General features: G+C 42.5%; 1 protein-coding gene across 3 annotated transcripts in view; it reads right to left on the bottom strand.

The window, feature by feature from the left end:
- Window positions 1-13,055, bottom strand: part of LRRCC1 (leucine rich repeat and coiled-coil centrosomal protein 1) — a 104,740-nt gene that overhangs the window by 35,441 nt on the left and 56,244 nt on the right. For all 3 annotated transcript variants that reach the window (XR_012244544.1, XM_073631895.1, XM_073631896.1), the window contains exons 13-14: window positions 12,118-12,319; window positions 1,813-1,998 (exon numbers count right to left, since the gene is read on the bottom strand). Coding sequence is in view for 2 of the 3 variants with exons in the window: in XM_073631895.1 (XP_073487996.1) it covers window positions 1,813-1,998; window positions 12,118-12,319 (388 nt within the window). In the remaining variant the exon portion in view is untranslated. The remainder of the gene's footprint in view (window positions 1-1,812; window positions 1,999-12,117; window positions 12,320-13,055) is intronic.

The raw sequence follows: 13,055 nt of genomic DNA, 5'->3' as shown, positions 1-13,055 counted from the left end.
GAGCAACAATTTTGAAAAAAAAAAAAAAAAACACAAATATTTTTTACTTTTTGCTATAATAAATATCCCAAAAATGTTTAAAAAATAAATTTCTTCATCAGTTTAGGCCAATATATATATTCTTCTACATATTTTTGGTAGAAAAAAAAAACAACAAAAAAAACCAGCAATAAGCGTATATTGAGTGGTTTGCGCAAAAGTTAAAGCTTCTACAAACTATGGGAAAGATTTATGGCATTTTTATTATTATTATTATTTTTACTAGTAATGGCAGTGATCTGCGATTTTTAGCAGTATTGCAACATTGCAATGGATACATCGGAGACCTCTGACACATTTTTGGGACCACTGACATTTATACAGCGATAAGTGCAATAAAAATGCACTGATTTCTGTATAAATGTCATTGGTGGTGACAAGGTTAACACTAGGGGGCGATCAAGGGGTTAAATGTGTGTTCCCTCAGTGTGTTCTAACTGTATGGGGATTGGACTGAGTAGGTGAGGAGGCATATCGCTGTTTCTACTTGCTAGGAACAAATGACATGTCTCCTCTCCTCTGACAGCACAGGGATTTGTGTGATTACACACACACACACACACAAATCCCTGTGCTGGTGCTCGTGCACGCGATCGCCGGCCACGTGCAGCGGGTGCGTGCCCCTCTCTGGTGGCTCTTAAAAGGAAACTCCGTACGGGTATGGGGTTTCATGCAGGGGAGCCATTCTGCCCCAGTAAATAGAGGTGAGCCGGTCAGGAACCGGTTAATAAGTCATTAAAAGTACTTTAATACAACTAGTGTAAGTACCTGAATTTCACTTCCAGTCCTGTCCCTTCAACACCTTGCACCCACTCCCAAAATGATCCCGTATCTAAAACTTGTTTTTCTTCCAGTTTTGGATAGTGTAGGGAAGGATTTTAAACCTGTGTCTGGTTTTTTTTTGCTGTCTGTGTGCCCATTAAGGAGATTCACTCTATTTGTTCAGACGATCAATGACCAAAACAGGAATAGAGGGAATATATTACAAAGGGGACACATGTTCTGGTGACAACGGTCAAGAGATTTCTCATTTTGAAGAGATTTCCTCTCACTTCTTGTGGTGTTGATAGGACAGGAAGTGAAGGAAAACCTTCACCATGGGACACACTATGGAAAAAAAAAAAAAAAAACAACAAAAAAAAAAACAAAACACAACACATCGCCCTTTCGCGTGCACCTTGCTGCAAAGGCCAGTTATAGGTTGGTATGCTTGCCAATTATTTGCAGGGTTTTAATCATTCCCTACTCCAATTTACCTGTTTACAGTTCTGGCTATTGATATACTTTATAAAACACAAAACATACCTCCAATACTGCCAAAATAAAAAATAACTTACCCCAGGTTTCCAAGTTTACTTTACAAATTTAGCAAAAATTACCATGTTTCAATATCATAAAGGTTTTAAGACCGGAAAGATCATTGGGATTATCTGCTGGGTCATTTATATCAGGGTGCAGAATAATTTCTTCACTGGGGGACTTCTCTCTGACCAGAGGATAAAGGACAGCTTTTGTGAAGTGGTAAAGAAGTCTTCAGGATCCCTTTACTATTTCACTGATGGGATCAATAATTAATTACTCACACCGGATGCAGCTCTTGAGGCACCCTGCTTGAATCCCTCAAAGTACTCCCCTGGACCATTCAGTACCACATAGAAATATTTGAAATTCCAGTAAAAATATTAAAAGGCAATGCTAATTATTAGACAATCTAAAACATAACATGTTCTGGTACCTGGAGAATTGTCAGTTTACAGTACAACACAAACATACTTTCAGATCTTTGATGACTTCTTGTTTTGTTTTGGTGATGTCCGCGATCCTGGTCTTCTGTTCCTTCACCATAGTGGTAAGCTCCTGGATTAAACTTGCTGATTGCTTCTCTTTCAGCCGGAGGCGGGACAGTGCTTCCTTATGCTCCGCTAACTCTGCTGTGACGCTGTCAAAGCCATCTTTCACCTGATGGAACATAAACACATTTTCACAATATACTTTTATTATGGCTAATCTGTGTACAACACATTGAATGTTCACGGATCTGAAAGCAGTGTCAGCAAGTGGTAAAAGCTGTGTCCACTAGAGGTCTATAGTCTTTGATCCAGGCAGTCAAACTATATAGTAAAAGGCACAGCTGGGCCAGCACACTGTAAGTACATACCTCAATAATGCTTATTGGTACAATGATTTCTTGGTTTATATGAACAACATAAATTTGCATGACAACAAGCACACACCTATTGGACAGTGAAAGCAAAAGGAAATGGATCTTCAAATAATTACCAGCCTTTGAAATGACTAAGTTGAATTACATTTATTTAGGCATGCACATCAAGAATACATGTAAAATGCAAAGATCTGTCCTCTTTTTTGGACAACCAATTAAAAAAAATGTAATGCCATTATGTATGTCCCACTATCAAATAGAAATAGCAGGACTGCCTGACAAGGGCACCAGGAGGTTTAAAGTAGTTGTAAACGGTTATACAGTGCATCCGGAAAGTTTGCACAGCACTTCACTTTTTCCACATTTTTGTTATGTTACAGCCTTATTCCAAAATGGATTCATTATTTTCCTCAAAATTCTACAAAACAAATACCCCATAATGACAACGTGAAAGATGTTTGTTTGAAATTTATTAAAAATAAAAAATGAAAATAAATCCCATGTACATAAGTATTCACAGCCTATGCTCAATACTTTGTTGAAGCACCTGTGCATCGGTGCACAGCCATTTTAGGATCTCTCCAGAGACGTTCATTCAGGTTCAAGTCTATGCTCTGGGTGGGCCCCTCAAGGACATTAACAGAGTTGTCCCGTAGCCACTCCTTTGTTATCTTGGCTGTGTGCTTAGAGTCGTTGTCTTGTTGGACGATGAATCTTCACCCCAGTTTGAGGTCTAGAGCACTCTGGAGCAGGTTTTCATCAAGGATATCTCTGTACATTGCTGCATTCATCTTTCCCTCAAGCCTGTCTAGTCTCCCAGTTCCTGCTGCTGAAAAATATTCCCACAGCATGATGCTGCCACCACCATGCTTCACTGTAGGGATGGTATTGGTCAGTGTCTGGTTTCCTCCAGACATGACGCTTGCCATTCAGGCCTAATGCCCCGTACACACGGTTGGATTTTCCGACGGAAAATGTGTAATAGGACCTTGTTGTCGGAAATTCCGACCGTGTGTAGGCTCCATCACACATTTTCCATCAGATTTTCCGACACACAAAGTTTGAGAGCAAGCTATAAAATTTTCTGACAACAAAATTGTTGTCGGAAATTCCGATCGTGTGTACACAAATCCGACGGACAAAGTGCCACGCATGCTCAGAATAAATAAAGAGATGAAAGCTATTGGCCACTGCCCCGTTTACAGTCCCGACGTACGTGTTTTACGTCACTGCGTTCAGAATGATCGGATTTTCCGACAACTTTGGGTGACCGTGTGTATGCAAGACAAGTTTGAGCCAACATCCGTCGGAAAAAATCCTAGGATTTTGTTGTCGGAATGTCCGAACAAAGTCCGACCGTGTGTACGGGGCATAAGTGTTCAAGCTTTGTTTCATCAGACCAGAGAATTTTGTTTCTCATGGTCCTTCTGGTGGCTTTTGGCAAACTTCAGGCAGGCCGTCATGTGCCTTTTACTGAGGAGTAGCTTCCATCTGGCCACTCTACCATTCAGGCCCAATTGGTGGAGTGCTGCAGAGATGGTTGTTTTTCTGTAAAGTTCTCCTCTCTCCACAGAGAAACGCTGGAGCTCTGTCAGCGTGACCACCAGGTTCTTGGTCACCTCCCTGACTAAGGCCCTTCTCCCCCGATCACTCAGTTTGGCTGGGCGGCCCGCTCTAGGAAAGAGTCCTGGTGGTTCCAAGCTTCTGCATTTTACGGATGATGGAGGCCACTGTACTCATTGGGACCTTCAATGCTGCAGAAATTTTTCTGTACCCTTCCCTAGATCTGTGCCGAGATACAATCCTGTCTTAGAGGTCTGCAGACAATTCAGTGGTTTGTGCTCTCACATGCACTGATAACTGTGGGACCTTATATAGACAGGTGTGTGCGCGCGCCTTTCCAAATCATGTCCAATTAACAGAATTTACAGCAGGTGGACTCCAATGAAGTTGTAGAAACATCTCAAGGATGATCAGTGGAAACAGGATGCACCTGAGCTCAATTTTGAGTGACATGTAAAGGCTGTGAATTACTTATGCACATGTGATTTTTTTTCATTTTTTATTTTTAATAAATTTGCAAAGATTTCAAACAAACTTATTTGCCGTTGTCATTATGGGATCGTGTTTGTAGAATTTTGGGGAAAATAACGAATATAATCCATTTTGGAATAAGGCTGTAACATAATAAAATGTGGAAAAACTGCGCTGTGAATACTTTCCGGATGGACTGTATATACACAGTGAAGTGACTGGCCTCAAGTGATACACAAATACTCCTACATAGGTTGTACCCATTTATCTGCAGTCTTCTCTTCTCTACATTAATTTAAAGTCCAGAAAGGCTGTGCTTGAGATCCCTCCACTGTCACCTTTTTTTTCTCTTGGTGTCAGGAAAACTTGTCAGACATGACTGATAGCAGAGGATCGAAGCAGACAGAAATCACACTTGTTACCCTGGATTGAGACAAGTGCACACTACTGAAGGATATGATTTGCTTAGCTTTTATGTCTGAGGTTTACAACCATTTTAAAGTAACATTAAACCTTCATTTTTTTTTTTCCCTTTAAAGCGGAGTTCCACCCATTTAAAAGTCAGCAGCTACAAAAAGTGTAGCTGCTGACTTTTAATAATCAAACACTCACCTGTCCCACGGTCCAGCAATGCAGGAGCACAAAGCCTCGCTCCTCTCCCCCTCCTCTCCATGGCGCCGGAATTCTAACTGTGGGCGTCCGGCTGTGGCTTCACAGCCGGGCGTGCGCTGAGCGCGGTGAATGACTGGGCAATCTTCTGGGACCTGTGACGTGTCCCAGAAGATTGCAGGGAGGGAGAGGGGAGAGGTGAACTTCCTTCCGGTGCCGCGGAGCCAGAGGAGGAAGTGGGAGCTTGGTGCCCTTAAAAACTGGGTACCCGCTCCCCCCCAAAAAAAAATTACATGCTAAATGTGGCATGTCAGGGGGTCACCATCACCTAAAGCAGAAGTTCCATTTTTTGGTGGAACTCCGCTTTAAAATAACAAACATGTTATACTTACCTGCTCTGTGCAATGATATTGCACAAAGCAGCCCCGATCCTCCTCTTCTGGGGTCCTGCGCCAGCACCCCTGGCTCCTCCTCTTCAGTGAGTGCCCTCATAGGAAGCCGATTACCATGGGGGCACTTGTGCGGGTTTGCTACCGAGCCGCCTTGTCTGCGTCCATTGACACAAACAGGGCAGCTCAACCTTGTCCTTCACATAATTTGACAGCAGTAGAAGCCAATGGTACCCGCTGTTATCAATCTGTGGATTGGATGTTTTATAGCAGAAAGTAAAAAAATAGTTTTTTTTTTTTTTTAATTGCCGGCCTTTTTTTGCTTATAGCATAAAAAATAAAAAAACACAGAGGTGATAAAATATCACCAAAAGAAAGCTTTATTTGTGGGGGAAAAAAAAGGACATACATTTTGTGTGCAGCATTACACGATCGCACAATCGTCAGTTAAAGTAACGCAGTGCTGTATCTCAAAAAATGGCCTGGTCATGAAGGGGGTAAACCTTCCGGGGGCTAAACTGGCTAAACAATGTTCAATTGGTACCAAGGGGCCCAAAGTGTGCCAAGAAAATATCCCCCACACCATTACACCACCAGCCTAAACCGTGGATACAAGGCAGGATGGATCCATGCTTTCATGTTTACGCCAAATTCTGACCCTATCATCTGAATGTTGCAACTGAAATCAAGACTCATCAGACCAGGCAGTTTTTCCAATCTTCTACTGCCCAATTTTGGTGAGCCTGTGTGAATTGTAGCCTCAGTTTCCTGTTCTTAGCTGACAGGAGTGGCACCCCGGTGTGGTCTTCTGCTGCTGTAGCCCATCTGCTTCAAGGTTTGATGTGTTGTGCATTGAGAGGATATTCTGCATACCTTGGTTGTAACGAATGGGTATTTGAGTTACTGTTGCCTTTTTATCATCTCAAACCAGTCTGCCCATTCTCCTCTGACACGAACAAGGCATTTTCCTCCACACAACTGCCCCTCATTGGATATTTTCTTTTTTTCAGACCATTCTCTGTAAACCCTGGAGATGGTTGTGCCTAAAAATCCAAATAGATCAGCAGTTTTTGAAATACTCAGACCAGCCCGTCTGGCACCAACAACCATGGCACGTTCAAAGTCACTTAAATCCTTTTTATCCCTTTTCTTCCCCATTCTGATGCTCGGTTTGAACCTCGGTCTTCACCACATCTAGATGCCAAAATGCATTGAGTTGCTGCCATGTGATTGGTTGATTAGCAATTTGTGTTACCAGATCTCACCATCTCCTCCGCCTGCTACGTAGAGTCCAGAAAAGGACAAAGCAGCAGTAGTTGGAACAATCATTAATTCCCGACTCAACTACGCAAACTCCCTCTACATAGGACTACCTCAATATCAGATTGCACGCCTACAACTCATCCAAAACATGGCAGCAAGACAGGTAACAGGAAGAAAAACCCTGGGAATCAATCTTCCCTTCCCTAAGGAGCCTACATTGGCTAACCGTAAAGAATGGGATCACATTCAAGACCCTCTGCCTCACCCACAAATGTATACAAGGAAACGCTCCTCAAAACCTATGCGAGAAAATAAAACACTACACACCCAATCGCAGTCTTCGATCAACTAACCAAAACCTCCTCCTCATTCCCAAGTCCCGCTACAAATCAAAGGGAAAACTAAGATTCGCAGTCCAAGGACCACGGCTATGGAACGCTCTACCGACTAACATCCGCATGGAAGAAAACCATCAGGCCTTCAGAAAAAAACTCAAGACCTACCTCTAAGAAGCTGGACAACACAGGACGGATCAAGCGCCTTGAGGCGATTCAGTTCACATTTGCAGTGCTATACAAATCATTCATTCATATACCAAGCAATAGGTGTACCTAATAAAGTGGCCGGTGAGTGTATATGCATATACACACACACATATTATAAATAAATTCTTTTTTTTTTTTTGCTGGTTTAAAGACATACCAGATCATATCTTCTCCCAGAAGCGGCAGTGGGACAGGCCTTACTACTGCACCAAATGACCCTGACATAATGAGGTGTTAGTGTTGTCCAGTGCAGTAGTTCTCAAAGCCCAGGCTGTGGGATGGCACTGCCCTTGATCTTAGAAGTAGTGGGTAAAGACACTGGCCTCCATTCCACCTAGAAGACTGGGAACATCTGGTGGCGGCTTTCTATTACTGCAGGGAACAGATCCAGATTGAAGGTAAGAACTGCAGCAAAAGCTGCTTAAAGTGGGGTTCCCATTTAAAAAAATAAATAAATTAAAAGTCAGCAGCTACAAATACTGCAGCTGCTGACTTTTAATTGGACACTTACCTGTCCTAGGGTCCAGCGATGCGGGGGGGGATCAAAACCCCGCTCATCCCCCCCTCCGCTTGGCTGCGCCGGCATTTTAACTGTGGGCACCCACTGTGCATGCATGAGCCGCACCGCCACTGGCCCCGCAATCATCTGGGACTGGTCACATGTCCCAGATGATTGACAAGAGGGAGGGTGGAGAGGCGACCTCCCTTCCAGCGCCAAGGGAAGTGACGTCAGGAGCCCAGGCACCGAAGGAGGCATACTACGAGGGACCCCCTAGCAACAGGCATTTAAAGGTGAGTAAAAAAGAAAATTTTTCTCCAAATGTTTTTTTTTAATCATTTTTTTTAAGCACATTACGTATTTTTTTTTTTGGGGGGGTGGAATTCCACTTTAAGCCACTAAGCAGGAAAAAAATAGATCAAGAGCACAGATTTCACTGGCCGCATGAGTGTTTTGTGTCAGCTGAAAGCACTGAGGCCAGAAAGTCGGCTAACTAGGAATTTCAGGTAGTAGGTCAGCAATAGCAGCATCAATATCTCTCACAGCAAATGTTTCCGCTAAACAGATTGAGCATCTGTCATTTTTCGGTTAGGCCACAAGGATGTGTTCTTAGGGGTTTTATTATGCATTTTGCCTCTATATATCCCCGGACTTTTTCCAATTACTAGTAAAGATTTGCAATTAAAACCATAATCTCCCCTTAAATCTTTCAATATCAATAAAGCTACAGAATGCCCCAGAGATTTTCCATCCAGAAGAAGTGATTTCCGCTGCTGATGCTTAACTGCATTTTATGATCTATACACACATTTCCGTGAAGAATGTTTTTAAGGGGTTGGCATAATGTTGAAGTTAATGGAAAAGCAGAATGGTTATTACCAAAGACAGACACTTGCATGAATTATATTTGCTGTGTGATATAATTTCCCAATCAGTCCACATTCCCCTTTTCCATCTCGGAGTAAATCACAGTGTTCATTCCAAGTTCTGCTTTGTCCTCTGATGTGAGCTGCTGGGTGCCCGACCAGTATTGACTACTGTCATCTATTACTTACAGGGGGCCAACGGCATTCTCCTAGTTTAAAGCAATTCCAATAAGGTATTGTATTGCCATCAACAATTATAGTAGTTTTCCTACCATGAATGTATCTTAATGACTACAGCATAAAAACATCAGAGCAATAATAACCTAAATAAACCTAAATTATTTTGAATGCTTTCCTTTTAAAGGAATATAGCAATAGACATAACATGTTTACATAGCAGAAAACAAAGCTCTATTTGACACTTGATTCAAGTAGCTGGAGAAAAAAAAAACTGTTAAAGATGCACCTATTACTTTGTGTGGTATGGGCAATACACAGCTTCACTTTAAATCAAAAAGCCCTCACAAGTCCAGAAACAAACCTACCAGTAGACAGGACTGGTTAAATTTCGGGCATCATCAGCAAAATAGCAATTGCCCATAAGTCATTTCTTTCTTTTTTTTTTTTTTTGGACGATCTGTCATCTGATTTTCAGATCATGTGTACGGGGCTTAGGCCCCTTTCATACGAGGCGGACTCCGTTTCTACGGAGCACGCCTCGGTCCGCCGGCTCAGTGGGAGATCAGTCCGTTCATCTCCGCTGAGCCGGCGGATGACAGGTCCCTCTCTGCTCACTGAGCGGGGAGGGGCTTGTCAGGTGCCGCTGCCGCCTATGGAGGGATCTCACCTGATCCGATAGCGACGGACCTGGACGTAGAGCCATCCGTCTGCTTTTAGCGGATCGGACCGTGTCGGATGTCAGCGGACATGTCTCCGCTGACATCCGACGCTCCATAGACTAACATGGAGCGCCCGTTCAGGTCCGCCGTCAAAACTGACAGGCGGCCCTGAACAGTCTGATCATGTGAATGGGGCCTTAGTCTTTAGTGGTTGAACTGATCTCATTTACAGAACAGTTCATTCCTTTGATTTAAAAGAACTAAAAAAAAAAAAAAAAAAAAAAAAAGATACTTTTGTTTATAGTTATCTTCCAGCGCTGACAATGTTGTGATAAACTTGGCAGGCTGCCCGTTTTTTTTTTGACAGCTCTTAGTGACTGAATCGTGTAAATGCTGCATTGAGATCGTGAGGGGGGCTGAATCGAGATCATGACTTTTTTTTTTTTTAACGATTAATCCTGCAGCTCTAATATCCATCCATACCTCTATGCTTTATTTTGCAGATAAATCACTTTACAAAAGCACACCCCTAGCATTTCTGGCAGTGTCCATCTTGAGTAAGGGCATTTACTTCCTGAAATCTGTCCTTAGCTCAGTCATGCAGGCAGGAGGGTGTGATTGGCTGAGAAAGCCCCTCCTTCTCTCCAGAAGACTTCTGGGATGTATGACATAATTTGCCTAGGCAAGAAACCAGGAAGTAAGTGAAGAAATGTAAAAAAAAAAATAAAAAAAAAATAAAATAAAATAAAATAAAACTCCCAGTGCAGTCCCCAGCTGGGACTGGAAAAAAAGCTCCCAATGCATACTTTCTATCGGGAGTTTTCTGATCATGCGACTGCTGTGAAAGCCAATCACAGTGGTCACTCGACCCAAATGCCTGCCTCCCAGCATCTAGAAGAAGTTCTTTAAGGACTGGGGTCGGCAGTGCGAAGGGGTTAAAGTGGTTGTAAACGTACATATACTCAGTGAAGTGACTGGCCTCTGATACACAGAGATGAAACAAATCCTCCTACATAAGTACCGGTTTATCTGCAGCCCTCAAATCTATACATCCAGAGTCCAGAATTTATAAAGTTTGTTGGGGCTGTCAGAAAAAAGGGTGTGGAGAGCAGAAGGTATAGTCTGCAGAGCTCAGCGAGGAGAGTTTTGAGAGCTGATTGGAGGGAGAGGAATGAAGCAGCAGACAGAAATTACACTTAGTGCTTTCAATTGGGACAAGTACACACACTATAGTGGGATTCGGTTTGTTCATATTTCATGTCTGAAATTTACAGCCACTTTAAATGTTGTTGAATACGCCAGGGGACCAAGTGCAAGTAGCACTTGGTTACACTGATCCGTGGCCGTGTTGCGCAATTAAAGCATGTCTTTATGTCTGTTTGTGCTGGCTGTGAGCTCCTCCCCAGGTTGAAACCCAATATATAGGCATTCCTATGGAGAAACTAAAGCACAGCACTGTTGCCACACCTCATCTTCATTCTCACAGACCTGCTGTGTGCCCCTTTTCTCCTCCTACTAGCCATTTTCCGGGAGGAGGGGATTAGGGCAAACACACCACTTAGTTCCCTGTAAATGGGTCTAATTTACCAGATAAACAAAGTCCCGAGTGCTACCCAACACCACTCACTGCATTGGATCAAACCTTATAAATAAAAGTGGCTTTGGTATGATATAGGCAGACAGGGGAAAAAGTCCTTCACTCCAGCTTTGCTCCTCTCATTTTAGCAGACACTGCACTTGTGAGGTGCATTTGTTACTTGAGTGGATTTGTAAGTTACATATAGTTACATAGTTAGGTTGAAAAAAGACACAAGTCTATCCAGTTCAACCTTAAAAACATTAAATAAATATAATAAAAAATTTTGTACAATCCAATATACCCAATTCTATACCCACAGTTGATCCAGAGGAAGGCAAAAAACCCCAGCAGAGCATGCTCCAATTTGCTACAGCAGGGAAAAAATTCCTCCCTGATCCCCCGAGAGGCAATCGGATTTTCCCTGGATCAACTTTACCTATAAATGTTAGTACCCAGTTATATTATGTATAGTTACATAGTTAGTCAGGTTGAAAAAAGACACAAGTCCATCCAGTTCAACCTTAAAAGAGGAAGGATGGGAACATAACATGCTACATATAAATTCAACAATGAAGAACAAGGACATAAAATGAGCTAACCTGACATATAACATATTTCTGTTATATTTTTTGGCTCAAAACATGCATAGAATAAGACATTTAATTTTTTAATTGTGTGTTAGTGCTGTACGCCTATATCAAAGAGCCCTGTGTAGACAGCACTCAGGAGATCTGGACCACCGCTCCCAGAGTACCTTGGTTTAGATCTCCAGCAGTCCGATACCCCACTGTACAGTGCTCCAATCAACAACAATCATGTTTCCTGAGCAGGATGAATGAATGAATGAATGAATGAATGAATGAATGAATGAATGGATGGAGCACTGTGCATGGGGCAGATCAGACTGCTGGAGATCCAGACCACTGTGTGAACACAGAGCACAGCCCCCTGGATCTCCAGCAGTCTGATCTGCCCCATGCACAGTGCTCCATTCATCAATCCTGCTCTGAAAACATGATTGTTGTTGTTGTCCAGACTGCTGGAGATCCAGGGGGCTGTGCTCTGTGTTCACACAGTGGTCCAGATCTCCAGCCTGCTGTCAGCATAAGACATAAAAAAATACCTGCACATACCTTACTTCTTTGGTAGACAGACTGCATCAAAGAAATAAAAGATATGGGTTCAAACTACAGTTTAAGCCTACAGGGATAAGACTGCGTTTATGAGCTAATCAAGACATTAAGGTTTACTATTTTTCGCTCAGGTGCTTATATTTTACACTCTGTAGTACCTCTTTAAATCTTCCTGCTTCGATAACCAGAGCAGCACGAAATTCATCTTCTAAATCAGCATACTGCTGTGTCAGCATGCCAATCTTCTCTTGGAACTCTTTGATCTGCTGGTTATGACGTTGCCCTTCTCTGGACACTTCCTTGGCCACAGCTTCCTGGAATTCAGGCCCATTTAATGGCACTCTTGCCTCCAGCTCCGTTCTGACAATGACAGACAGACATTGTAAAAGTGCACTACAACTTGTGCATACAAGGCAAGGCAATCTCTTGAAAACAGAAAAAGCCTCAGGTGACTTTAGTATCGCAAATGAAATGGCTGATTGCATAACTAAGTTATATTACACTTTTATTCAGCTTTATGGCTTTTTCATTTTCCAGGTTGTGACAGAACAGCAAACAGCAAAGAAGACAATCACATTTTACATACAAGACACAAAAATTGTGACATTGTAAGCTGACCATGCAGTATCCCATCCTTGCAAAGCAATTTGCAATGTTTCACGCTAACCAATGAGTGTAGTGAACAAGTCCAAATGTTTATAGGTGATTCAAATAAACCTATAACATCAGATGTTATAAGGAAAAGGTCAAGAGAAAAAAAATGGAGGCTTCCATTCAAGTCTTCAGTCTGGCAAAAAGTGAGGCCCAGGGTATGAGAGGGGTAGGGCTGGTCATTTACATCATGGAATTGGTTGATACTTGCATACCAAAGTATTCTGGGTGTTGGGGCTCCCATTATATTCAGCAGGAAAGCTGGACTGATATAGGGACACCAGCATGCTTTCACATACCAATGTTCTAAACAGAAAAGAAATACTGTATAGCCATCTCTACATATGTCGTCGCTCCAATATGTAAATTTTGACATTTTCTAGCAGTGTCAAGAGCTGGCTGACTGCTCTGCCCCTCATCCATCATCAGGATCGAATAGGAAGAT

Source organism: Aquarana catesbeiana, linkage group LG05, assembly GCF_042186555.1.
Source record: "Aquarana catesbeiana isolate 2022-GZ linkage group LG05, ASM4218655v1, whole genome shotgun sequence".
NCBI classification, from domain to species: Eukaryota; Metazoa; Chordata; class Amphibia; order Anura; family Ranidae; genus Aquarana; species Aquarana catesbeiana.
This window is presented reverse-complemented; position numbering and strand designations above follow the sequence as displayed.